General features: G+C 35.3%; 2 protein-coding genes across 2 annotated transcripts; both read right to left on the minus strand.

Annotated features, from left to right (window-relative positions):
• Positions 1-346: 346 nt before the first annotated feature.
• On the minus strand, positions 347-12,379 carry bnip3la (BCL2 interacting protein 3 like a). The gene is made up of 6 exons (XM_051904489.1): positions 12,202-12,379; positions 6,768-7,020; positions 5,512-5,593; positions 5,281-5,387; positions 3,958-4,113; positions 347-2,956 (listed from the first exon to the last, which is right to left on the minus strand). The coding sequence occupies exons 1-6, from the start codon at positions 12,362-12,364 to the stop codon at positions 2,908-2,910; spliced, it is 810 nt and encodes a 269-aa protein (XP_051760449.1). The 5' UTR covers positions 12,365-12,379; the 3' UTR covers positions 347-2,907.
• A 710-nt stretch (positions 12,380-13,089) lies between these two features.
• Positions 13,090-26,749, minus strand: ppp2r2aa (protein phosphatase 2, regulatory subunit B, alpha a). Its single transcript, XM_051904470.1, has 10 exons — positions 26,457-26,749; positions 25,904-25,975; positions 24,232-24,329; positions 20,800-20,965; positions 20,482-20,594; positions 20,219-20,396; positions 19,267-19,431; positions 18,988-19,157; positions 15,820-15,911; positions 13,090-14,381 (listed from the first exon to the last, which is right to left on the minus strand). The coding sequence occupies exons 1-10, from the start codon at positions 26,461-26,463 to the stop codon at positions 14,102-14,104; spliced, it is 1,341 nt and encodes a 446-aa protein (XP_051760430.1). The 5' UTR covers positions 26,464-26,749; the 3' UTR covers positions 13,090-14,101.
• Positions 26,750-27,304: the final 555 nt, after the last annotated feature.

The raw sequence follows: 27,304 nt of genomic DNA on the forward strand, positions 1-27,304 counted from the left end.
ACTATATGAAGCTTTTGAGACTGTCAACAATTCCTGGTTTATTAAAGCAATGTTCATTTTATGCCACAAGGTTTCCCAAAACTTCCAAAATAATTATTGAAATATTAACTAAAAAAAGTTGGGAATGTCTGCAGCATCAAACTGACTATTGTAGAGTATATAAATCTACATTTGTTCAGTTCTACATGTATATTAGTGCAAGGATATTTAATCAATGAATACAACAGGGAAGCCAAACAAAAAGGATGGGTTTCATAAAACTTCCTAACTTGTCACATGGCAAAAGCAAAACAAATGAGTAACATGGACACACAAACCAACAATGGAATGACAACAAAAGAAAAGATGAATGTCAGGTTATATTTTAATATCAGTTCAGTTTTCCTCCAATACCAGCGAAATACAAGAAACTACACGTTCTTTGCTTCATCACTCCAGTCACTATTGGAATTCAAACGAAACACATCATACAGCTGTCAATCACGAGGGCCCCGCCCTCCAGTATCCATACTCATGATTAAAGCAAAAATTCAAAACAACAAAAGAGATATAACAGAGAAAAAAACATAATAATGTGCGTAAAACATCACGTATGGTGATCCCACCCAACATAGACAGGGCAGGGCTAGTTTATCATATCTGACATGAGCTACAGCTATTCCATTCACAGTTGTCATTTCCGCCCCACGCAGGGGAAAACTTCACCTCTGTCACTGGTCCTGATGTGGATTCTCTGAACACACGCATGCAATGGGGCTCAGAAAAGGTGCAAACAAAACTTGAGGCACGGCTGAAGTGACACTAAATTGGCCTCTTGTATTTCCACTCCCCCTCCGAGACAGAAAAAGCATGAAAACAGAGTAAAGAAGTAAAGTGTGGCACAATGACACAGACGGACTCAATGCAAAGGGTGACCTGTTAACTGGTTAAAGTAGCAGAACTCTCACTGGACTATTTAACTATGAGGTTTCAAGGTCTTTTAAACACTCTCTGCTTAATAGAAGTGTTACTAGATACTGTGAGGGTGAAAAACCTGTCAAGAAAATGTCCAGGTTATCTTTAATATATATATATATATATATATATATATATATATGCACACACACAAACACACCCATATATGTGTGTGTGTTTATGTTTAGGACTAATGCAATTATTATTTTTTAAATTGTGACATTATTTCCATTAATTTTTTTTTTACTGTATTACAATAAAAATTAGTGTAATACTATTTTTTTTTTTAATTAAAACAGCATGAATTTAAAGGCAGTGAAATGAATATAACCATGAATTATACACATTAAAGCAAAAATTATTTCATTCACAGTTTAATTTAAATTTTTCAATTGAAAAGAAAATGGGTGAAAATTAGTTTAATTGTCCTGGAAAAAATACCTCAATACCTTATTGGTATTAAAACCAGGCTTAGGTCTTTATAAATTAGAATATAATCGATCATAAGGATTGATCATGGGATGAAATATGACCTGGACGTGTTCACGACAGATTTCATCTGTAAATCGGTGAGTGTAAACCTGTTACAGTCATCTAAACGTTCTGTAAAACTACTCCATGTCACATAAAAATATGTAGATGGAGTGTGGATCTGTTGATTTGACAAAAGTACGTACAACAGCGCATAATACGCAACTATAGAAACACTATGACTAATATCAACAGGATGTTCACAGTAAAATCAAAGGCCTTGTAAGGTGTTGTCAAAATGGAGCAACTGACGGGAAAAATAATCCACTCAAACCAGTCCGAGTCTACGAGAAGTGCGAGGGACTCGTGTTGGGTTTGGCAGTGGAAACCCTTTGGCACTGAGATACACAGTCAGAAACTGCTGCAAGCAGGATATGCATCAAGGCAAACCAGAGCATGTGAGTTTGTATGTGTGTGTAGCTTTTCTAATAACTCAAAAAACAACTAACCGGACCAGTTTGGCTCTTAAACAGATGTATGTCCATGCTGATCTCTTTAGCTTAAGGTCTTTTGATTAGAAAAACATGTATTGTGGTAGTACATTTATATATTTTTATACTCTGCTGCTATAAAGCAATGTTTCAGTTTTGTATCTGTCATACTGGATCTTTCTGGAAGCGAAGAGCAAATTGAATTTTCAGCAACTCAATCCTCCTAAAACTGAGAGGAAGGTTTACATTCTACACAAAATAAGTCTCAAAATAATTGTAACAGTCCAACATAATGCACTGACATATGTAAAAAATGACTTTAAATAGTCTCATGAGGCCGTCGTTCTCCTATAAAAGTCATTGAAATGACTCTAACATGTATTTATGATTCATTCGCACATGAAGGGAAGTGAATTAATTCAAATGCACATCATTATCTCTCTAGAATGATTTCTTTAGGGTGAAACATCACTAATTTTTTAAATTAGGAGTCAATATACTTGATACAAAGGTGACACTATACTGTGTATAAGTCCAGCGGTACCTAAAACAGTAATCTCCCAAGATTCCCGGCCACATCCAGGAGCACACAGAGAGACATTAGTTGCATATGAAATGCGTCATGCAGAAATAAAAGATAATATGCTGTGGTTGTAGTGATGGAGTGGTAACTGGGGCTCTAGCTTGCATCAGTGAATAATTGAGAACATGTCCAAATAAAAACATAAAACATGTCAGTAAGCCACAGCGTTAGAGGGAAAGGAACTGCGACAGAGATAAAGGTCAACAAGCGGAGCGTCTCCCAGCAGAGGGGGTTATGGGAAACCAGTACCGTGGGTTCAAAGAGAAGATAAAGAGAAAGACAGACAGGGGAGAGAAGAGAGAGAGAGAGAGAGAGAGAGAGAGAGAGAGAGGAATCATCACATGATTGGCCACTGCTGTGCCACGGCTGCTCATGATGGGGCGTCCAGGCACTGGGGTCTAATCAGGTTTAAAATGAGCTGGTGGAGGCTGTAGTCAACCTCTTCCCAATGTAGACCCTAAAAAAAGGACAAAATATTTGTATAATATAATATTAATACAGTAAATATATTGCGTGGGAGAAAAAATGCGCTGATTTGGTGTGTGTACCTTTAAATGCAAATGAGCTTGTGTCCCTGCCCCCAAGCTCATGATTCCAATACATTGAGGCAATAACAATACAGGAGAAGCTCACACAGTAAGTATAACTCTCAAAATGGATCATTATAAACTGTTCGTGATGCAGCATATCAGATCACGTAGATTTGGCATGTATTTTGTGGATGTTCGCTAACATTTGATTCTGAATGAGTCTGATAGCGTGCTGCACGACTAACGTGGCTGAAGCTACACACTGTTGGAGAGGCTCAATAAGAATGAAGCTGCGTTTATGAATTATACAGACTGCAAGTGTTTTCGGGTTAAAAATGAAACTAACAACATGGCTCTGGTCTCTGTGAATACAGTAAGAAACAATGATAACTTTATCCACATTTAACAGTACATTAGCAACGTGCTAACAAAACACATTCAGAAAGACAATTTGCAAACATCACGAAATATATATGAAATTGGATCATGAACAGTTGGTATCGATCCGTCTTTGAGAATCAACTTCTGTGCAAATCCTGTGTTTTACTGACCCTCGTGTGCAAAGCAGTCTGGTGTAAAATGACTTGCACATGCTGATATATGAATTTATCTGGACACATTCCCAAGTAGCCAAGACAGAGGGTGGAAACGGTCATGTAAAACTAAATTACGACTTTCTGGTGCAGGAAACCTAGATTAACATTATAAGTGCACTTCAGAGGAAAAAATATAAGCTTTATGCACAAATAAATACATTTTACCTGCATAAAATAACAACATGTAAAAATACATGTTGTTATATCATACCTTAATAGTATCAGCATGCATCAACATCACTGCAGCTGTATTTATGTGTTGCTTTGAAGTGATTATTGTGATATGCACAGGTTGAGCTTGTAAAGTATATGGTGTTTGTGTTGGCACTCACCCCAGTCCCAGAGCCAGGATGTGGGTGAGCAGCAGCGAGGGCATGAACATTTTGAGGAACTCAGCGGAGAACACGCCTCCTTTCTTCATAGCACCTGTCTTTCTCATGCTCAGAGACACCGATCCAGAACGCTTCGGGTGGCGGAAGTGGAATTCCCTGTGAGTGGTCAAAGAGAACCATTATGCTAATATCTCACTTAAACTGCAGAACACTTCTGTTGTGAGCTTGGTATTTACCGATAAAATAAATTAAAAAAAAAATAAAATAATTTTTCTAAATAAAAATACATAAATAAATAAATTAAAATATATATTTTTTTAAATATAAAAATTTAATTAAATATTAAAAAATAAGTAAATAAAATAATTTAAATTAACACATAATATTTAAAATAATAAGTGAAATAATAAAATAAAAATGAAATAATTTTTTTTGTAAATAAAATACATTTAAAATAAATCAAATACTTTAAACACATTTTAAAAAATATAAAAATTAAATTAAAATAAATATTTTTAATAAATAATTTATTTTAAATAATATAACATTTAAAATAAATTAATATATATAATTATAAAATTAAATTAAATATTTAAAAATATGTGAATAAAATAATATTAATTAATGCATAATATTTAAAATAAGTAAAATAATAAAATAAAAAATAAAATATTTTTTTCTAAATAAAATACATTTAAATTAAATCAAATACTTTAAACATATTTTAAAAATAAAATAAATTTAAATTTTTTGAATAAATAAGTAATTTATTTTAATTAATATGTAACATTTAAAAAATAAATAAATAAATAAATAAATAAATGAATGAATGAATGAAATGAATGAATGAATGAATAAATAAATAAATAAATAAATAAAAACAATAAAAAAAGGTGGAATTCCCTGCAAGTGGTCAAAAGGGATCATTATACTTTTCTAATTGGCAAAACACTTCTGTTGATAGTTTGGTACTTTACTGAGGGTTTATAAAATAAAATAAAATATCTTTTTTTCAATTAATATATATATAATAAATAAATAAATAAATAAATAAATAAGTAATGAAGCTATTTTAGTTAATACATAATGTTTAAAATCAATAAGTAAATAAAATATTTTTAATAAAATTATAAAATAATATAAAAAAAAAACATTTCATTTTCACAGAGAATAGAATAGAATATTTTATGAATATAAAATATTGTATATAATATAAGTATATTGGATTTGTTTAAAAAATTAATAAATTTTCTCATGTGGCAATATGTCATATGTGATGAAACTGTGAACATACACACAAAATGGTTTTCTATAGGTTCTTACTTCGGGGGAATGTTCTCTGGCCGACTGGACCAGTCTGCCACCCAACTCTCCCCTTTATTCATGAGGATATCATCCTCTTTGTCCCTCTCCAGACTATCATCTTCTGACTGAAAGAGATGAGAAAAGACAGCATTCATTAAGGTGTGCTCATTAAATAACAGTACTATCACGCTATATCACTGTTAGACAGTGGTTCAGCAAAGACTCTAGATTACTGTGTTCTGCTCTTACCTGACAGTCTCTCTCGCTGGGCATCTCCACATCAAACATGATCTGCCCTTCATCCTGGTCAGGACTGTGTGGTCGTGGTGGGCTGTAAACACACATCATCAAAGAGATGTAAAAGACAGATCAGAGAAAACCAAACAACAGCATATGCTTGAATCATTTGTGGAGTGAATTAGACTGTACTGAGAGCTGCAGACCTAATAATAAAAGGACTTAATCACATAATACACAGAGCTTTATTTATGTATTTATTTAAATTATTTCAGTTTTAGTTAACTATTGAGTACAACATTCGGGTTCCAGAAGTAAAAACTCATTAATTTTCATTTTGAAATTCATTTTGAACTTTCTTTAAATCTTTAAAGACAGACCTACTGTGAGCTATAAGGTTGTTAATCGATGGAATTTGCTTCTGTTGAAGCCATCAGCCGCATTATTTCAACCTAATTTTAAAATAATTGTGTTAAAAACTACATTACCCATGATGCTATACAGAAAATTCAACCAATCAGAGAATCGAAACTAATATATATATATATATATATATATTTATTTATATATATGCGTATTTGGTTACACTTTAGTTTAGGGCTCAATTCTCATTATTAACTAACTATTAACTACGACTTTTGCCTCAAACTCCTAAATACTGCTTATTAATAGTATGGTAGTTGTTAAGTTTAGGTTTGTGGAAGGATTAAGGTTTAGGTTTCATGCAGAATAAGGCATTAATATGTGCTTTATAAGTACTAATAAACAGCTAATATCCTAGTGATATGCATAATAAGCCACTAGTTAATAGTGAGAATTGGCCCTAAACTAAAGTGTTACTGCATATTTTGCAATAAACAATATATATATATATATATATATATATTATATTTTAAATGAATAGTTTTATGTTTCTCGATCGGTTTTAATTTGATTATGCTGTTCACAATGCTTCATGGGATTGTAAAGCCGTTAAGAAAGGTCTTCTACCTTTGTATTTTTATTAATACTTTTTTGCTTCGAATCAATGTTTATAAAGTTATTCACCTTGTAGCTTGTTGACTTGGTTCATGGCTTATAACTAAGACATTTTCGAAATTCCTATAGGACGAATGAATGGAAAAAATTATTCCAAAACCAACGCCGCTAAAAAAAAGGTGCGGGAGCTAATGCGCTTTATAATAACCCTGGTCTGGGGAGTAGTCCACTTATTTTTAGCCAATCAATTATTTCCTGTCAATCATTTTGAGTGTTTGGGTTTGTCATACCTGTTGCAGGATGAACTGCTAGGGCTGGACTCGTGTTGGGCGTCCAGTAGGATTTTCTCCATGTCTCCGTTATGGATAGAGGAGGAGGAAGGCACGTGCTCCAGTCCTCCTGTTAGGACCTCCTCTTCCTCCTGCACGGCCTCCAGGGCTTGTGAAGCCTGGGACTCGCCTTGGTTCCCATTCCCCAGCAGCGAGGGCAAGCTGGTGTTCTGCTGCTGAGTGTTTCCGTTCAACTCCAGCTCCACCCAGGACCCTAAAAAGCCAAAACAGTCATTAGCATCGGCTCCTGCATTTAAATGGGCCTTGTTTTATTTATCGCTTTAACCCAGTGAAATAATTTAGTTTTTTCATGAGAGTTTCTAACCTCTCTCTAACCCTTAGCGTACGTCTCCAATGGTGTGGAGCTGAGTGGGCGTATTCAATTCATTCTCTAGGCAGACTCATTCAGGGGATTGTGGGATTGACATTAGGACAGAGTAAGCTATGAGAGAACGCCTGCATTTTAAGCAAAGAGGAGCCCAAAAAAACAAACAAAAAAAAACAACAACACATTTTGCTCAAAAGTGAATATGAGACTGACTTCTTAGAACACACATGCTCTGTTGACCCGGTGCAAACATGAGACACGTACGTATCCCATTTGACCCTCATTGTTGCTAGGCAACACAGAAAGATCCACAGTCGGGTCCCACGATGCTTTAATAACATGATGGAGTGATGGGATGTTGCTAGGCATTGTCTTGCGGCTGCTATGGTGTTCTGGGTGGTTGGTTACTGAGTCCAATCTCAAGTTTCTACAGTTGCTCTAAACAAAATAAGAGTTAAGTAAATTCTATTAAAGTGATAGTTCACCCAAAAATGAAAATTCTGTCATTAATTACTCACCCTCATGTCCAAACCTGTAAGACATTCATTCATCTTCGGAACACAAATGAAGATCTTATTAATGAAATCTGAGAGCTTTCTGTCTCTCCATTGACAGTCTATGCAACTACCATTTTTAAGGCCCAGAAAGGTAGTAAAGACATCATAAAAGTAATCCATGTGACTCCAGTGGATTAACCTCAGCTTTATGAAGTGAGGCGAGTGCTTTGATTGTGCAAAATATTATTATCCAATGCGGGCTCATGCAACGTCTGCTCGCGTGTCAACATAACACGCATGCGTGTTGCTCTCGTGAACGCACGTTGGAGACACAGACTGTAAAAAATATGGACGACGCACCTTCACTGTCTTCCATTGTAGTAACTGAAGCCGCCAGTGTGCAAATATGGCGCTGACATCTTGAGTCTCGAGTCTGCGCATAGTGAACGTGGAGCCCGAGTCTGCGCAGTAGTGAGCGCGAAATGGAGCTGCGATATCAATGTTCCGCCCAAACTCCCGCAAAATCAGTTAATGCTGCAGAACAACACACTATGTTGTTGTGAATTAAACAGTTCTGGAAATGTAGAAATTAAAGTTAAAGCTCCAATCTCTTCCCAAAGATCCATAAAAAAGTCTGTTGGTGCTTCAGTGACGACTTCACTCAGAGAAGCTGTCATCTCAGCTGTCAATCATGACGTCAAAACCCGCGTTTTTATAGCATCAAATAACTAACTTAAAACAAATTTATTTAAAGGATGAACACTTTAACTAACATCAGCGTGATAAAAACTGCCTAAAATGACAGAAACCATCTTTGGAAGAAAAAATATTTGACGTGTAATTTGACTGTTTAGTTTGTCTCACATTACATGAGAGGGCAGGGTTTATGACCTATACTGCATCCAGCCACTTGGGGGTGATCGAGACGCCTTGGCTTCACTTTTCAAGACTTGTGTGGCACGCTTGATTGAAGATTAATATTTTGTAAATAATAGTGTTGTCAAAAGTACTGACTTCGGTACCAAGTTGTAAATAGACATCTTTGACACTCTTCACCGAGTGCTTACACAGATACACACAGGAGCGTTTGAAAGCAGTTTGAAAGCAGTTTGAAAGCGTTGATCATTATAGCCAATCACAGACATATCTGTTGAGCACATGAAAACAACAGCCAATCAGAGGTGTTTAAGAAATCCGCTCAACAGCACTCAAAATGCTAGGGGGAAATGCTGGTATGGTCACATTTTTAAAAATTCAAAATCTTTTGACAACACTAGTAAATAAAGTGGTAAATTGTTTTTTTTGTGCAAACAAAGCACTCGCGTCGCTTAATAAAACTGAGGTTAAACCACTGGAGTCACATGGATTAATTTTATGATGTTTTTACTACCTTTCTGGGCCTTGAAAGTGGTAGTTGCATAGCTGTCAATGGAGGGACAGAAAGCTCTCAAACTTTAATTAAAAAGATCTTCATTTGTGTTCCGAAGATGAATGAATGTCTTACAGGTTTGGAACGACATGTCATTTTGAATTATATTGGTAGTTCACCCAAAAATGAAAATTAATTCAAAATGTATGATCATTATTACAACATCAAGGGAAATAATCAACAACATTGCAGCACTAATAAGCCAGCGTCCTGTTTAAATGAGCATGCCTGATTATCTTATTATCCTCCACCAGAGGCCAGCCCAAAACAATGAACTCGTGTATTTGCCCACAGTTATGGGCATGTTGCCATGGCAGACTACATTCCACCAGCTCTTCATCTGTGAGCATTTGTTGTCACACTGCATCACAACAAACCACAGACTTGCATTGAAGGAGGGACCCGAGCCATATCTGGCACCAGTAACCACCAGAACACCCCAACAACTGCATAGCAACACCCTGTTGGGCGAGCATTCGAAAAAATATAAAAATCTAACTTGGCCACATCCTAGGCCAAAAAGTGATGAATGGCTATCAATGTGGTAAAATATGCAAATGAATGCACAGATAACACACCAGCTCTAGTTGCTCTGATCCTGGAGCAGCTCTGATGGAATTCACCGCAGGACCGGAGCGGGAGGAAGGGAGGGATTATGTAATCTCTGGCACATCAAACCACTCGCTGCTTTTTCCTCTCCCATCCCCCTGCTGTGTCTGTAACCCAGATCTGTCTGTGTGCCACAGACACTGAGAAACCTACTGTGCACCACCGCTAAATGCTAAACGGTAAACAGAATGACTCATTTTTAGGGGTTTGCACCTTCTGAAAGCTCTCCAATGAGTGGACAGCAGGGTCAAAAATGCAGTACAGTAACGTGAATGTGAGAGAAGCTATTGAGCTGCCTTTCTAGACAGCATTTTTGGGCATCATAGGATGTATAAATGCTGTCTAGTTAGGTTGATGATGAGTGTAAACAAAGCCAGAATCATTTTACTTCTGTAATGTGACAAATTTTCAGAGTGCAATGGAATATTCAAGAAGAATGATTGTAGGGTGGGACTTGATTATATCTGTCAAGAATTTATTGGATGGTGAAAAGTGAGAGATTTAATATGAAGGGCTGAAAAATAAGAGGCCTTGATGACATCAGCTTAGTTTTAGTAGCTGGGTTATTCCAGTAAAGCAGCACATTTTCCCATCATACGTGTTGATACCTATTGAATAAATTATCTTTTTTTCTTAAACTGAAATCTCATTGGTTTTTTTTAACCAGAATACCACAATTAAGTGAACACATAGGTTAATTTTAAATAATTTCACTACTAGTAAATGTTGCCTTGCCCGCCCTGTCCTGAAAACAGCAGTCTGTTCAGACATTTTCCTGGAAAACAATCTGAAAACATCACAAAAATAAACTATTTTTCTTCAGAATAATTTGCATTGGTGAATTTTGCACAACCAGAGCATGAAAATGCATTAAGAAAGTTAAAAAAAAAAAATTGAACATCATGTTGACTTGTTTGGACATGTTCATTGGGGCTTCTTGAAAGATTTGAGATGGTTTCAGAGATACTGTCACCTGTCTTAAATCACATAACGGACCTTAAATTACTTTATTATGTCACTTTACAACTAGTGCAACCAAAACTGCACAGACAGCAGGGAAATGGTATTACCAACAGCTGCTACATAACAAGTGCTACACATCGCCCTTGCATGTTTATCAAATATTTTTAGCTTGAATATGAATTTGCATATGCTTTCAGCTAACCAATAGCATACTACTCTTAGCTTTTATCATGTTTAAAGTTATTTCACAGAATATCAGAGATATTACTCTAAAAATAAGCACAGATTCAGTCAGAGCATGGTTATACATTCTCCATGTTCTCTTACATTGGCAGAAAAAATGCATACGAAGATTCATCTACATTATATTAAAATCTACAATGCTTATGCAAGAATTAAGAGTAATAGTGCAGTTAATATTTGGTTCTGGATGCAACTATATGCACTACAAACCATATATTTTTATGCACAAACAAACAAAAGAAGGAAATATGGTTTGCACTTCACTTGGAATTGTTCAGAGGTACAGAATGAATGTGAAAAATGACGTGCTGAATGTTTGAGGTCATCTGACTAGTAAAAAAAAAGAGTTTAAAAAAACTAATGGACTAATATGAAATGATCAGTATTATGAGCTCAGTGCTCTCAGAGAGAGCTTACATAATGCAAATAAACAGTTTAAATGTTGCAGTAATGATTACTAAACTCAAGCACTAAATAATTGCTCCTTGTTCCACAATCAAAGAGATTTAGTGATATCTGCTAATAAGTGAAGGTTGTTCCTTCTTTCCAAGAACCATGTTTGAATAATACAGAAATATGAAAAAAGAGGGGGGAAAAAAAAACAGGAAAATGTCTGAACAGACTGCTGTTTTCAGGACAGGGCGGGCAAGGCAACATTTACTAGTAGTGAAATTATTTAAAATTAACCTATGTGTTCACTTAATTGTGGTATTCTGGTTAAAAAAAAAAACTAATGAGATTTCAGTTTAAGAAAAAAGATAATTTATTCAATAGATATCAACACGTATGATGGGAAAATGTTCTGCTTTACTGGAATAACCCAGCTACTAAAACTAAAAGAGAATGGAGCACACAATGAACAGCAAAATAATAAGGCAATAGCCAGTTTAATTAAGCCGAGCTAAATTCACCTCGTAGTTTCATTAGTTATTTACACGCCCCCGCCTCCATTTTTTACAGATCCCCTCTTCGCCTTGTTTTGATATTAACGTAGCCCCGCCTCCACGGAGCTCGAATTTAAAGTCGAACTAACGGTTGGCTTACGTTCCATCAATCATTCCGAGTTGCCAAGCAACGCCACCGCTAGTCCCGCTCACATTCATTCCCATTCGCTCTCGCGTTATGACGCCATCTTAATCTCCCGCCCTTCAACCCCTCCCCTAAGAGCAAGGAGGAAATTCCAGCCATTGAGCGAAGTGAGACAATAGATGTTGCATAACAGCGTTTTAAAGCTCCAGACACAAATAAAACGTACAGACAACAGATTTAAAGCGACATTAGGATCCCTCCCGAGCTTTCACTGCAGAAATATGGACGGAGTTTTACCGTTGAGTCCATGTTCTTCATTGTTGTTCAGCTGCGCGGCGGCTGTGGTGGACATGTTGCCTCTCCAGTCACTCGCGTCCGTCAACACGGCGCGCTCCTCGTGAACGCGCACAAGCATCTGCGGCCCCTGAATGGCTCCACCTGAGCGCGAGCGTGACGTCATCACATTCAGAACATTCATTTCAATAACATGTACTAAATAAAAGATGCACAAAACTTAAGTATAATTTTAAGTGTGCAGCTGCTAGATAGACGGATAGATGTACAGTGCTGAAATTAAAGGGATAGTACACCCAAAAATGAAAATTCTGTCATTTACTCATCCTCAAGTTGTTCCAAACCTGTGTTAATTTCTTTCTTCTGCTGAACACAAATGATATTTTGAAGAATGTCAGTAACCAAACAGTTGATGGGCCCCATACTATTTTTTTTTTCTCTCTCAATGGGGCCGTCAGCTGTTTGGTTACCCATATTCTTCAAAATATCTTCTGTGTTCAACAGAATAAAGAAATTCATACATGTTTGGAACAACTTGAGGGTAAATGATGACAGAATCTTCATTTTTGAGTGAACTATCCCTTTAATGTTATTTACTTTCAATGACAGCCTATATAAAAATTATAAAATTGTAAGACAACATAAAATGTCTGCATGTACTGCCATAATGACAACCTAAAAACCTGTTACTTAGGCTCACCGATCACCAACTCCTAAAATAGCTCAGGCACAGATTCATTTCAGGATGTCCTATTTGTTCCTGCTAACCTAAATATGGGGCAGAAGTTTAAAGAAAAGTGATTCTACTCTGTATAATCTTCTCTTACCTGCTTTATAATGAAATGACATTTTCTTTTACTGACCTCCAAATGGAAAAATGAGCCCACGAAGTTTAGTTCTCAGTCTTAAAATTAAGTTTTATTTTACATTTGGGTTTTACAACTATTAAGATAAAGGGAACTTATTTCCGGGTTTGTTCATATACAGCAGGCCTGATTTCCATGTAAACGCACTCCATTATACAGAATCATTCTGCACCAATCAACAGCTCAAAGACAGTCACGTGACTGCATTAATACACTGAATACTGTCAAGGACACGATTTAAATTTTCGAAAATTTATATAAAAATATCTAGAGCATTCTTTACCTCATAGGAACCATTCTGTATTAAAAAGCTGCAAATAAAACCACACACATCATAAGATGCCGAAAATCATAAGACATTATAAAACATGCACATCTGCACAAACATTTACTTAAGACTTAAAATATTTGTGTCCCTATTAAAAGAGACTGATAAAAAGTCTCCCTTCCCCACAAAGACTAAGATATTGCATAAAATTAATGCCACAATTAGTTGTATCCATTAGGGACTTAATGTAGGGAATAATGTAGCTATTTGGGAACCCTGCAACTTCAAGTCAATTGCACTTGTGGATGAATGTCAGGCATTAGACCGAGCGTTTGGTGAAGGAAACGTCCTGTTGCACCAGGCCAGAAGGGAGCGATCAGAGCATGAGGTTTTGTACAACTCATTCAGTGTTAATCATGACTATGCAAACTTATTAAACAGGATTCTTGCAGGTCAGTTTGGTTGCGTGTTCGAGACGTGGAAAAATATCCCAGCAGTGCGTGGGGTTTCTGATTAAAGCTAAAACGGACAGATCAACAATGTGCAAAATAAAAAAACAAAACAAATACAGTAATACAACTAAAAATCCCTTCCTCCGGCCTACAGTGTATCAATTAACATAATAGAATAATCCAAAGGTTTTCATGTACTACAGTGGTTAATATTAAGACTATGAGTTTCAGGAGAGAGGTTGTGCATGGATACTAGATTAGCATGTATCCCGCCTAACTCCTGGAGCTAGGAATGGAGACGAAGCAGTTTGAAATTCCTAATTCAGTTTCTCCTGGAATATGTATAGGTTATTGACTGTCGCCAAGGCAACAATGTTATCCTGAGGATGCCAGGAGGTGTAGAGGATCTTTCTGCTGAAGTCCAGGCAGTCCACGCCGATCTCGTTTCTCTTGCGTCTGCTCCCCGCGCTCACGCGCCAGGTCTTGAGCGGGCAGCCGGGGGAGCCGTTCTCCCACGTGGCCTCGAGGGTCGCGTCGCGCTGGGCGTCGCGATCAAACATCCGGAAGAAGTTGTTATAGGACCCGGTCATGACCTCACTGAAAATGGAGAGATGAAAAATAAGAAGAAAATTAGGCAGATTTCTTCTTTTATAAGAAAAAACGTTGTCTTTATGGCAATGGCAAAAAACAAAACTGTTATTAGCCAAATGTATCTATTAAATGTAGGGCTGACCAATATATATATATATATATATATATATCTCATTTATTTGCTTTGACTTTAACTAATTTCAGCCAAAACGCCATTGCTGTAGAGTAAAATATAGTAAAAATTTGGTTAAAAAAAAAAAAAAAAAGTTTTTCGATAAATAAGCAGAGGTAAAAATATTTTAACAATTTTTGTTTTCACATGTGTAAAATTTCATTCACTCCATTTATTACAGCCATTGAGTTTTATTACATTACCGTTCAAAAGTTTGGGATCTGTTAGATTTTTTTAAAATGTTTTTGACATGTTTTAATGTTTATTTAATCAAAAATGCAAAAAAATAAAAAACACAAAATTTTTTAAAAAAACTTTTCTATTTTAATATATTTTAAAATGTAATTTATTCTTGTGATCAAAGCTGTATTTTTAGTGTTCAGTGTCACATGATCCAGTCTTCAGCATCACATGATCCTTCAGAAATCATTCTAATATGCTGATTTGCTGCTCAAGAAACATTTTTGATTATTATCAATGTTGATTTAAGATTCTTTGATGAATAGAAAGTAAAAAAAAAACAAAAAAAAAAAACAGCATTTACTTGAAATAGAAATATTTTCTGTAATAATATAAATGTCTTTACTGTCATATTTGATCAATTTAATGCATCACTGCTGAATAAAAGTATTAATTTCTTTCAACCAACAATTAAAAAAAAAAAATAATAAATAAAAAAAAAATAATCTTATTGGCCCCAAAGTTTTGAATGGTAGTTATAGGTTTATAAACATAAAATGGTTAACTTTAATTATCATAAATATTTGGTAACACTTTATTTTACAGTGCCTTTGAACACATTACATGTAGTTATTATAGTAATTACTATAAATGGTGCTTAATTACATGCAACTAACCTAAAATTACATCCTAATCCTAACCCAAACCCTACAGTAAGTACATGTAGTTAATTATTATTACTCAGTACTTAAATGTGTAATTACACTGTAACACAAACACCTTAAAATAAAGTGTAACCAAATTTTCTATATAATGTAGTTACATGTACTTTAGCTCAAAGTGAGGAAGTTTCTGAAACATTGTTGTGTGTCTGTATTTGTGAGCGCTCTGTTAGTCAAAGATAAAGCTCGAGTCTGATAAACCCTCTCTGGTCGCAGTGATACGGCTGGGAGCACACACAGCTCATGCCTATTCAAGGTTTGCTTTGTATTTGCCTTTATCATTAACTGAAGATACTTTGGTCATTAGAAGAATGTGCAGGAGAATCATTACTGCATACGAGTCATGTCTCATCTCAGAGCATCTCCTCACCTGTCATCGCCCCTCCAGCAGCACTCAAACTTATCAAAGATGCAGTCGTTCTCATAGAGAGAGCACAGCTTACTCCTGAGATAACCATGAACCTGATGAGAGAGAGAAAGATCAAAGTCACACAACACACTGATGGCACATACATGCTTCTGATACAAGGGCAGGACAGCAAGAAAAGCTTGTTTATGACTTGGTTCCTCAACGTTTACAGTGTCACTGTCTTTAATCAGTGCACCCTGGGTAATCAGAGCCATAAAATGAATGTCATAATTACACCAAGAAGCTCTTTAACTGGGTAATCGCAATAAAGATTTAAAGGGTTAGTTCACCCAAAAATGAAAATTCTGTCATGTACTCACCCTCAAGTTGTTCCAAACCTGACTTTCATTCATCTTCAGAACACAAATGAAGATATTTTTAATGAAATTTGAGAGATTTCTGTCCCTCCATTGACAGCCTAAGCAATTGACACTTTGACACTTCAAAAAGTTCATAAAGAGACTGTAAAACTAATCCATATGAATTGAGAGGTTTAGTCCAAATTTTTGGAAGAAACTCAATCACTTTATATGATGAACAGATTTAATTTAGGCTTTTGTTCACTTATAAACATTGATCAGTAAAAAAACAGAAGCTCAACCGAACCTGAATGACAAGCAAGATCAAAACTCTTGCGAACCTCAAATGTGCTGCGTGAATGCTTACATGTGAATTAAAGCCTAAATTCAATCTGTTCATCATATAAAGCGACTGAGTCTCTTCAAAAAATTTGGACTAAACCGCTCAATTCTTATGGATTAGTTTTACGATCTCTTTATAACTTTTTGAAGTGTCAAATTGTCAGTTGCGTAGCTGTCAATGGAGGGACAGAAATCGCTCAGATTTCATCAAAAAGATAATTTGTGTTCTGAAGATGAGCAAAAGTATTAAGGGTGTGGAATGACATGAGGGTGAGTAATTAATGACAGAGTTTTCATTTTTGGGTGAACTAACCCTTTAAAGTCGGCATGAAACGGAAGTTGTGATAGTCTTTTCTTCCGTATTGTGAAATGCATCCAAGATCCAAAAAAAATTCAAAAGTTCCAAAGTTTTGTTCATGGGGAACTAATTGGATGGTTGTGGTTTGCTATTGGTGGATCTCATGTGAGTGACAGGTTGCCCCACCCTCACGCCAGTAAACAAGTCATCAGAGAAGAGAAGAGATGTTACAAGAGGGGAACTTATTTTGATTAAAGTTTACGAGGCACATGGATTTAAATAAAATAATGATGCATGAAGTGCATATTATAATGAATAATTATGTGCAAGGATAGATCATAATAAATACTGCAACATTTCATAAAAACAGCCAATTTTGATTTCTTGGTGACTTTAAAAACTGCTTATTGTTTCTGCGTGTTGCTAACATACACATTTATAAGTGCTCATTTTATGAATTTATTCACAGATTTTATTACATTTTCTATATAAAAAGCAAATATTTTATCTAAATTAAATGAATAATTATGTTAACGTTAACTGTACATATGCGTATACATAACAGTAAAGTTGGTCATGCATTTAATTTTGGAATCATCATGACTATTGACATTCAAACAAATTCTGAATACAATGTACAAATGCTCAGACTTTATAATTACAGTAATTGAAATATATCATTAATGTAGTGCATCATAAGCCAACTTTTCATGATCCAACTAAATCCCGATGGCTTCTCGTACTTTATTTACTGCTGAATATTACATACTCTTATATATTCTGAATATTATATATAATATTATATATAGCTAAAAAAATATAAAAATTAAAACATTTCACACATTATGGAAAAATAATACTTCCATGCAATGCAAAATCATCACTATATAAATATGGACAAGAAATAAATTCCTAATGCCACCTAGTGGTCAATCTTGCTAAATCACCATTTTGTTTGTTCACACAAAATGAAAAGGATCATTTATGTGGTTCCAAACCTCAACTTTCTTTCTTTCATGGAAAAGGTGAATTTAAAGAATGTCCTGGTTGCTTTTCCAATGTAATTACAATGAATGGAGACTGAGCATTTAAGGTTAAAAAGAACACAAATATATTAAAAAAAGCAATTCGTATTACAATTCTTCTATTCATAAAATAGCTTTGATTTAAAGGGATAATTCACACAAAAAATGGAAATTCTGTCATCATTTTCTCACCCTCAAGTTGTTTCAAACCTGTATGAATTTCTTTCTTTTGCTGAACACAAAAGAAGATATTTTGAAGAATGCCGGTAACCAAACAGTTGACAGACCCCATTGACTTGAGTAAATGATGACAGAACTGCCATTTTTGGGTGACCTACCCCTTTAAGTTGTTACTCACAAATAATCCAGGGAGTCATTAACTGCTACAAGTGGATGGAGTCTGGATCGGCACGATTCGAGAACAAATCACTCAGACTGAGGTTTTGTGAAATGGATCAATTGATTAAATCTTTTACAAAGATCCAATTCAAAAGAACAATTGGTTCACAAACTGGGCATTGCTACTTTTCATGAAGATGTCAAAGAGAGCTAGGATGGATATCAAGATAATGAGGGAATATTTAATTTTTGGCCTATTTCTCAAACAAGGTATGACTTGAACTTGAATTTTAGCACACAGACCATTTTTACCATAAGAGACTTTTCTAAATTTGAAATCATCAGTCTACATTAATTGCTAGAATAAACGCAGGACATTCTTAATTTCTGCTAAAGGGTCCCACAGAAGTCAGTCATACAGATTTGCAACAATGTGATCATTTTTAGATGAACTATTCCTTAAATTATTTCTTCCAAGTGTATGTCTGGTTTGGTACACCAAAGCTATATAGCTTATTACTAAATTTTTTTGCAGCAAAAAAATGTCCCCCAGTGACAGAAACTGCACCTGGTAATATGCCTGTAGTGATTACTGATTAATCATCTAATCATGGTTATTCAATCTAATCCCAATTGTTTGAGATAATTGTGCAGTTTAAATTTTAATCAGTATATTATATTATAAGTAAAAAAAAAAAAAAAAAAAATCATATAATGTATTAGGCTTACACTGAGACTTGAACAAAACAGATTTAAATCATTAAATCGCAATTATTTGCATGACAATTAATCGTCAGCACAAAATTCATGATCGTTACATGCCTACCTGGTAAATTTCCACCGGCCGACTCTCCATGTGAAGGTCCCAGATCTTGAGGGTCAGATAATCTCTGGTCATCATGTATCGGCCGCTGTGACTGAACTTGACGTCTGAGATGGATGAGATGATTTCAGAGAAGAAGGACCGTGTGCTGGGGTCCTCGGGTTCCTCAAACACTACACAGAAACACACGATAAATGAGTTACATGCAGCGTGAGAGGTTCTGAAAGGTTTACTGCTCGATCAATGAAAAGCAAGTGAAGCAGTGAAAGTTCAGAAACGAACATTTTGAGTGTTGGTCACACAGAGCGGACGCCCTCATGTCACACAGGCGCACTGAGCCCTTGCTGCTGCCGTACACAAACGTGTTGCACTGGAGCGGGTGAAACTCTGAAGCTGTGATCACCTCCGTCAGCTCCTCCATGTTGGCCGGCTTGATATCAACAATGTCTGAGACAGTGGTTAAGGGCTAAACTTCAGTAAAACAGTGTATAATATGAGGAAAAAACATGAAAAACAATTCAACATTAATATGTCATGTAATATAATTACACTTCCTTTCAAAAGTTTGGGGTCAATAAGATTTTTTCTAAGAAATTAATACTTTTATTTTGTAAGGATGAATTAAAACATTGTTGCAAAAGATTTCTATTTCAAACAAATACTGTTCTTTTGAACTTTCTATTCACCAAAGAATCAAAGTATTACAGAGAGTACGTGCACTGAACAAAGCTCTTCGTTTCAGCGATGATTAATCTGACCTCTTCTGATTGGCCATCACATTCATAAACTCAACAGAAACGTGCACGATTGGTTATAATGCTCAACACTGCAAAACGAAATCTGATGGAATGTCGCAGTCGGATGGATCGAATGAACATTAAGTATTGCAGTTTGTTTAACCAATATTATCACTTAAACATATATTCTACAAATATTTTGAAACAAATTTCCATGACTTTTCCAAAACTTTCTGGGTTTATTTATTTTCCCAAAACTTTTCCAGGCCTGGAAATAGAACGATTTCTGAAGGATCATGTGACACTGAAGACTGGAGTAATGATGCTGAAAATTCAGCTTTGATCACAGGAATAAATTACATTTTAAAATATATTACAATAGAAAGCAGTTATTTTAAATCAGTCTTGGTGAGCAGAATTGACTTCTTTCAAAAACATTAAAAAAGAAATCTTACAGACAGTAGTACGAATAAACGAAAAATGTATAAATAGGATACTGAAGCTTCGGTCAGTGAAGTCCAGGTGCCATAGGTTGATCCGGAGGTCATCGGCGGAGAGATACGTCTCGTTGTCGCTGTTGACGGAGATGGAGTTGATGTGGTAGGTGTGAGCATTGGCGTACACGCGCCGTGGACTCGCCTCCACCATCAAATCCATCGGCTGGAACACTGGAACCTGTGCGGAGCGAAGCGTGTTACTCAAATGGGGTTGTTAACGCATTAACATAATCCTGAGAGAGTGTGTGTATGTATCTACACACCCGTAGTGTCGTGAGCGATGACGGATGCCTGTAGCGGCCATCCTCTTCTTTGAGGTTATACCCCTCCGGTCTCTTGTCTCGTTCACTGATTTTCCAGAGCTTGATGGTTTTATCTGCATGCAATAAAAAAAACAGAGCATTGAATAATCAACAAACTCCATTAAAGAACAGTCATTTCATTTAACTAAAATAATTTTCGGTAATTGAACTAAAGTGAAAATAAAATAGAAAATAAATATTAGATGAAAAACCTAAATGAAAATGAGAAACGTTATCTTAGGAAATGAACTTTTGTTAAATGAACATTTGTTAGCTCACCGTTTGTCGACAACAAGAAGTGTGCAGCATTTTTCTGAGGAAGCCAGCGGATCTTGTTGATCTTTTCCTCAATTTCCAGACTCTTCAGATAGTCGAACTCCGGCTCATGACTCTGGAACGTGCTGTAGACATTATACTCCGCATGGCACTGCGGCAGGTTTTTACTCTGGACACAGAAACGTCACATGTAAGGGATAAACCACAGCTTGGTGTGCATTACATGATTTTAATGCACAACGTGGAGCGGAAAACTTATGTAATGCACAGCTAGCTGCGGATTATCCTGCTTATACCATGGTTACATAGTTAAAGCTGTCATAGATGTTTGTAGCAGTAAATTTGACTGGAAGGGTTAAAATGATGGTTATTTTTGTCAACTACGACTTATTAGATCTAGCATTCTTAAAATAAGACACACCTGCATCTCTATCTACTAGCAATGAAGCTGTGAGCTTAATTACTTCAAAAACAGCGATGTTCCCCTTGTTGCTGAGAAATATAATGTAGCGATTCAACAGGGAAGCCAATTTATTAACAAAATTCTCGGGCAGTGCTCTGTGCTCCCGTTTCTGTGTGTGTGTGTGTGTGTATATACATACGTATGTATATATATATATATATATATATATATATATATATATATATATATATATATATATATATTTATTTATTTTTAATGCCATGTCAGCAGCAAGGCTATCTTCATGATGAAAACAGAACAAACAACACAAGTCATACAATTAACAAAAAGCTACACAAGACATTTAAGGTTAATACTAGACTAGAAATTCCAAAATACATTCAGGTGATACTTTTTTTTTTTTTTTTTTAAACATCTCTGAATAAAACCTTTGTCCATTTACATTAAAAACAGTGCAGTCCAGTAAAATATGTAGTAATATGTAGGACCTAAACGGCATCTAATGAAAAACAACTTGATCATACCTAGATTTGAAATTAGTAAAAAACATTCTTCTTATACTGGGATTTATTTCATGTAACTTATTTCCATGGCATTCATCCCATTCCATCTGCCACATGTTATTAATATAAGAGTTTATTAAAGGTCTGAGATTAGAGAGTGGAATTTGACACTCTTAAATATTGAAGATAAGAAATATTCTCCTTTGCAGCGATGCCTGCTTTCTTATCACCAGATAATACGATCTGGATATAAAGGTATATAAGTAACTAGGGGTGTAACGATACACTTATGTCACGATTCGATACAAATCGCGAAACTGAACTCAGATACGTTACTACTGCGATATTTTAAGCCAAAATAAAGAAGAGAGTTTTTTTTTTAAATTATTATTACTTAATTATTAAAACAATTTTATTATTATTATCATCAAGACCCACAAATATTCCCCCATTGCATTATTATACATTATATCCAACATTACATAGATTAATCTAGTAATGTCACTAAAACTCTGTAAACTTTCTTTTTTTCCCCCTCACGCTTTTTTTCTTTTACTCGCGCTTTCAATGCAGGCATTTGTAGGATCTCTTACATAGACAAGCTGCGCACGCACAGACTCTCCCGGTGCTCACTATGCCCCGCCTCTCCCACTATTAATGCACTATATACATATAAGAATAAACCATCTAAAACGCTTTAAATAATCATACTATTAAAACTAAACATGATATGGTGATTTAAAAGATGTTTGCGCTTTCACTTATGCACTTCAGATGATCAAAGCAATCAATCACAGTTCTAATAGCAAGAAAGCATGTCAAAATGATTATTCCCAAACTGTAAATGGTTAGTTCACACAAATATTTAAATTCTGCATTTACAACATGTTGTTTTCATGTGTCACGCAAGCATTTGAACATCCGTGTTTACTACAGTATGCTCGTCGTTGTAAATCTTTAAATCATATAAAGCCATCGTGTCTTCAAAGATTAGTTCACCCAAAAATGAAATTTCTGTCATTAATTACTGACCCACATGTCATTCCACACCTGTAAGACCTTCGTTCATCTTCAGAACACAAATGAAGATATTTTTGATGAAATCCAAGAGGTTTTTTTTTTTAATCCTCAATAGAAAGCAACGAAATGACCACATTCAAGGTCCAGAAAAGTAGTAAAAACATTATTAAAATTGTCAACGTGACTGCAGTGGTTCAACCTTAATGTTATGAAGTGACGAGAATACTTTTTGTGCGCAAAAACAAAACAAAAATAACAACTTTATTCAACAAATTCGTCACTCCCCTGTCATTCTCCTACTGCTATTTTTGTTGCAGCGCTTCCAGGTTCTACGTCTTTATTCAACAATTTCTTCTCTACCCTGTCAGTCTCGTATGCAGTTGATGCAGTGAACACAGTTCACCGCTTCCGTGTTTACATCCGAACACCGACTCGGTATTGGCCGATGCCTGTTCACGTGAGCAGCATGAAGCATGCGTGTGATGCTGACGCAGGAGCCGGCCAATAATGAGTCGGTATTTGGACGTAAACACGGAAGCGGTGAACTGTGTTCACTGCATCAACTGCGTACAAGACTGACAGGGTAGAGAAGAAATTGTTGAATAAAGTCATTATTTTTGTTTGGTTTTTGTGCACAAAAAGTATTCTCGTCGCTTCATAACATTACAGTGAGTCACGTTGACTATTTTAACAATGTTTTTACTACTTCTCTGGACCTTGAATGACGGTAATTACATTGCTTTCTATTGGGGATAAGAAAAACCTTGGATTTCAACAAAAATATCTTAATTTGTGTTCTGAAGATGAACGAAGGTCTTACAGGTGTGGAACAACATGAGGGTGAGTAATTAATGACAGAAATTTCATTTTCGGGTGAACTAACCCTTTCAGAAGACTTGGATTTGGATTAGACCACTCGATTTATTATTTTTTACGGTGCCTTTATGACATTTTTTTTGGATCTTTTAAGTTTTAGAGGAATGGACTTTAAATGGAGGGAGAGAAATCTCTCATGTTTTCATAAAAAAATATCTTCATTTATGTTTGGAAGTTGAACAAAAATCTTATAGATTTTAAAACTACATGAAGGTGAGTAAACGATGACAGAATTTAAATTTTTGGGTGAATTATACCTTATGAATAAGTAAGCTGAGCTTTAGATAAAACTAACTCATATCATTTACATCAACGTTACATATCGCTGCATTTTTATATCACGTTATCTCGATATAACGATGTATCATAACGCTAAAATAACATATAATCCACCCATAAATGAAGCTTTCAATATTGCATATTCAAACCAGGCCAGTTGTAATTGATCACAAGACAAGTGAAAAACAAAAACGTTCTGCATGTTGTGTCCTGAGGTGCCAAGTTTGAATATATGGCCTCCTTTTGCATTCTGAATAACAATTTCAAGCATGAAAAGCCCATTTATGCTCCACCCTTTAATTGTTCTGCGTAATGAACAGTAATCCATCTCACCTCTTGTTCTTGCTGGAAGATCACTATTCTTCCACCCCGGTCTCCTGTGGCCAAAAGCTCCCCGGAATGATTGAACTCCACCGCAGAGATGATGTCAGCTGCAACACACATACACAATAATGAATTATTGAAGAGAACAACTATGAGACCATATTGTTTCTCTGAATGTTTCTGAGAATATAAGTGACTCTTGTATTTGTGCGTGTGTGGGCGGGCACATGCGGAGCCTGGCATTAAAAGCATCTCAGGCATCTGCACACGCAGTACCATCCAACAACCCCCCATCCCTGCGTTCCCTAAGAATAACAATCTCTCTCTCTCTGTCTGTCTGTCGTATTATTGTGACGAGCAACAGCGTGGTGCTGGGCTGTGCCATGTTCTGACTCAAACCAGAGAACAAATCCTTTATGTTTACAACACATACACAATTTAATTTCATATATAAACATAATAAAACATATTTTGACATGACCAGTTTGAAGTCAGAGCCAAAGATCAACTGAAACACTGTAAACTCTAATTGGTTTGAGTAGGACAAGCTTAAATTAAACAAATTAGTTCAGTCAAATTAACTTTTATGAGTATTTAGCACTTTCTTTTTCTTCCAAGTTCACTGAACTGATATATTTTAAGTAAACTGAACTGTTTCATTGTTTTGAGTTTTATGAACTAATTTCTTTTAAATTAGATGAACTTAAGTTTAACTAAAACGGGCCTGGGATTTTTTTATTTCCCAGCATGCTTTGCTCATGGCAATCGAAAGGAAGATTAAATACTAAAATTAAGAATTATTTAATGTTTTTTCTTTTTGCGCAAGATTAATGTTAAGTGGGAGATTTAGTAGTGATTAATGTTTTGATTCAGTAAGTGCTATACCATGCTATTGTTAGCAAATTAGCATTTTCTGAATTAGCTTGTTATAGCTAGCTAAGTTTACACTAATACAAATGTTTACACTGAGGTTAGATGATAATTTTAAATTAAAAAGTATGAATTAATGTACTCAAACATTTCAAGTTAAGTACAAATAAAATATGAGTACAAAATAAAAATCTGCCAGTTCTGCTTACTTAAACTTTGAATTGCTTAACTTAAAAATTGAGGCAAATTTTTTGAGTTTTGCCAACTTATTCTGGTTTACAAAAAACATTTCTGCTAAAGAACATCATTCTCAGAGCTTGTGAAGTTGTATGGCATTTACTTTCTAAATGATTTGATAAATATAGCACACAAAAGGGCACTTTGTAGCTGATAGAATATTTTATAATAAATAAAAAATTATATACAAATCTCTCTCTCTCTCTCTCTCTCTATATATATACAAATCCTTTCACTTGTCATGTTAAATATCAAGTTTTTACAGATTTAAAACATCTCATTTAAAGATATAAATAAGTTTACAATTCATTCATGTGTTTCCATGACCACAAGAATGTTTGAATAATGCATACTCATACAAAGATAAAGAAAAACAATAATAAAAATAAATAATATTAACTTCATTACAACACTACAGATTTCTTAACTTGGATAATATCCAGCAGCACGGTTACAAAAATGACACTGAAAAGACAAAAAAAAAAGCTCCTTTGTCAATGTATTATGGTTTTACAGTAGTAACTATGGTATTTTGGTACTTAAATTACCGTGGTAAAGCAGGGATGTGTCTTACCTTCAGCTACATCATCATCTACGGCTCCTTTGACCTGGGACAGACACCAGCGGCTCTGGCCGTCTCCATCTCCTGGAACCGAAGACAAATTCAGACTGTATGTCCAACACGAAGACCACATTAAAAAAAACCCTATCTGTGTCCACTACAACAAATGTGTCCTGTGAAGAACTAGTGATTCTGATCTATAAATCTTCATGAAACACAAAAATATCCAGTAAGTTTACATGGATTCGAGAAAGAGCTGTTGATCAGGACTGTGTCCAGCAGTCTGTGCCAAACATCTGACCACAGCAGCATCAAACATCTGACGATCTACACATGCATCAGAACACAGAGGTGGGACCTTATTTCGGCTTCAACATGATTTGCAATTCAGGGCAAATTCAAATCACAATCAACATACAAACATTTAATAATCTCTAAACACCGCAGACCACAAAATGGGTCTGAATATCAGCTTTACTTCCGAGGAACGCAATGAACAGGGAAAAAAAACATTACTTGACCGCATGAATCGTATTAAACATAGCGAAATTAAAGTTACATATACCGTCCATGCTGGGCTGGATCTGAATCAGTCCTGGGCCTGTTTATTTTTCGATGGTTATTTCAAGCGTCTTTTCCTCTGACTCGGTTACTTCATAAAGATATTTTAATAAGAGAACGTTTGTTTTCTTAACACAGTGCTGGAATACTGTTTGATTTCATAATTCCCTCCTTACAGAAGCGTGTTTAGCTCTTCTATCATTCCGCACACACGCGCTGGATGTGCGTGATCCGGTGACGTCACGACTCACGCAAGAAGCTCGACAGCGGCCACACGCGGTCACCGTCAAGTCGTGACGGCAGTTTGTAGGCCAAAATGGACGGTTTTACGATATTGATAGTATAAAATAAACTAATGATAATAACAAATAATAATAATAAATTCTCTCAGGAATTTATCTCCCTCAGGAATTTAGTATTCATGTGTGTAATTTATGCTGGAACAAAACGCGAAAGTGTCTTCAAGTGGTGTGATGATAGGCCGACATTTTATTTTTCTTATAAAGTGAATTGAAACACTTTAAAGTATAAATGTATATACATTTTCAACAGTTTGAGCAGATTGTCTCTTGGTGCTGCATTTCTAAGATGAAACATTGGTAATTTATTAGGAAATATTCCAATTGTTTCTTAATTTTTCCTTTCTATAATGAACGTTTTCTCTAATTACATGTTTTCTTTTAGATAATGACTCGTATTTTTTTTTGTAAAATCCTTTCAGTTACTTAATGACATCATCTTCCAGGAAGTGACATACCAATATAGCACCAATATAAGTAAGTATTAGCACTGGATTAAATTATTTTTTTTGTGTTGTTTTGTGCCATTAGTGGGTTTATGTCACTCTAAAAC

The sequence above is a fragment of the Ctenopharyngodon idella genome, chromosome 8, assembly GCF_019924925.1.
Source record: "Ctenopharyngodon idella isolate HZGC_01 chromosome 8, HZGC01, whole genome shotgun sequence".
Lineage (NCBI taxonomy): Eukaryota > Metazoa > Chordata > Actinopteri > Cypriniformes > Xenocyprididae > Ctenopharyngodon > Ctenopharyngodon idella.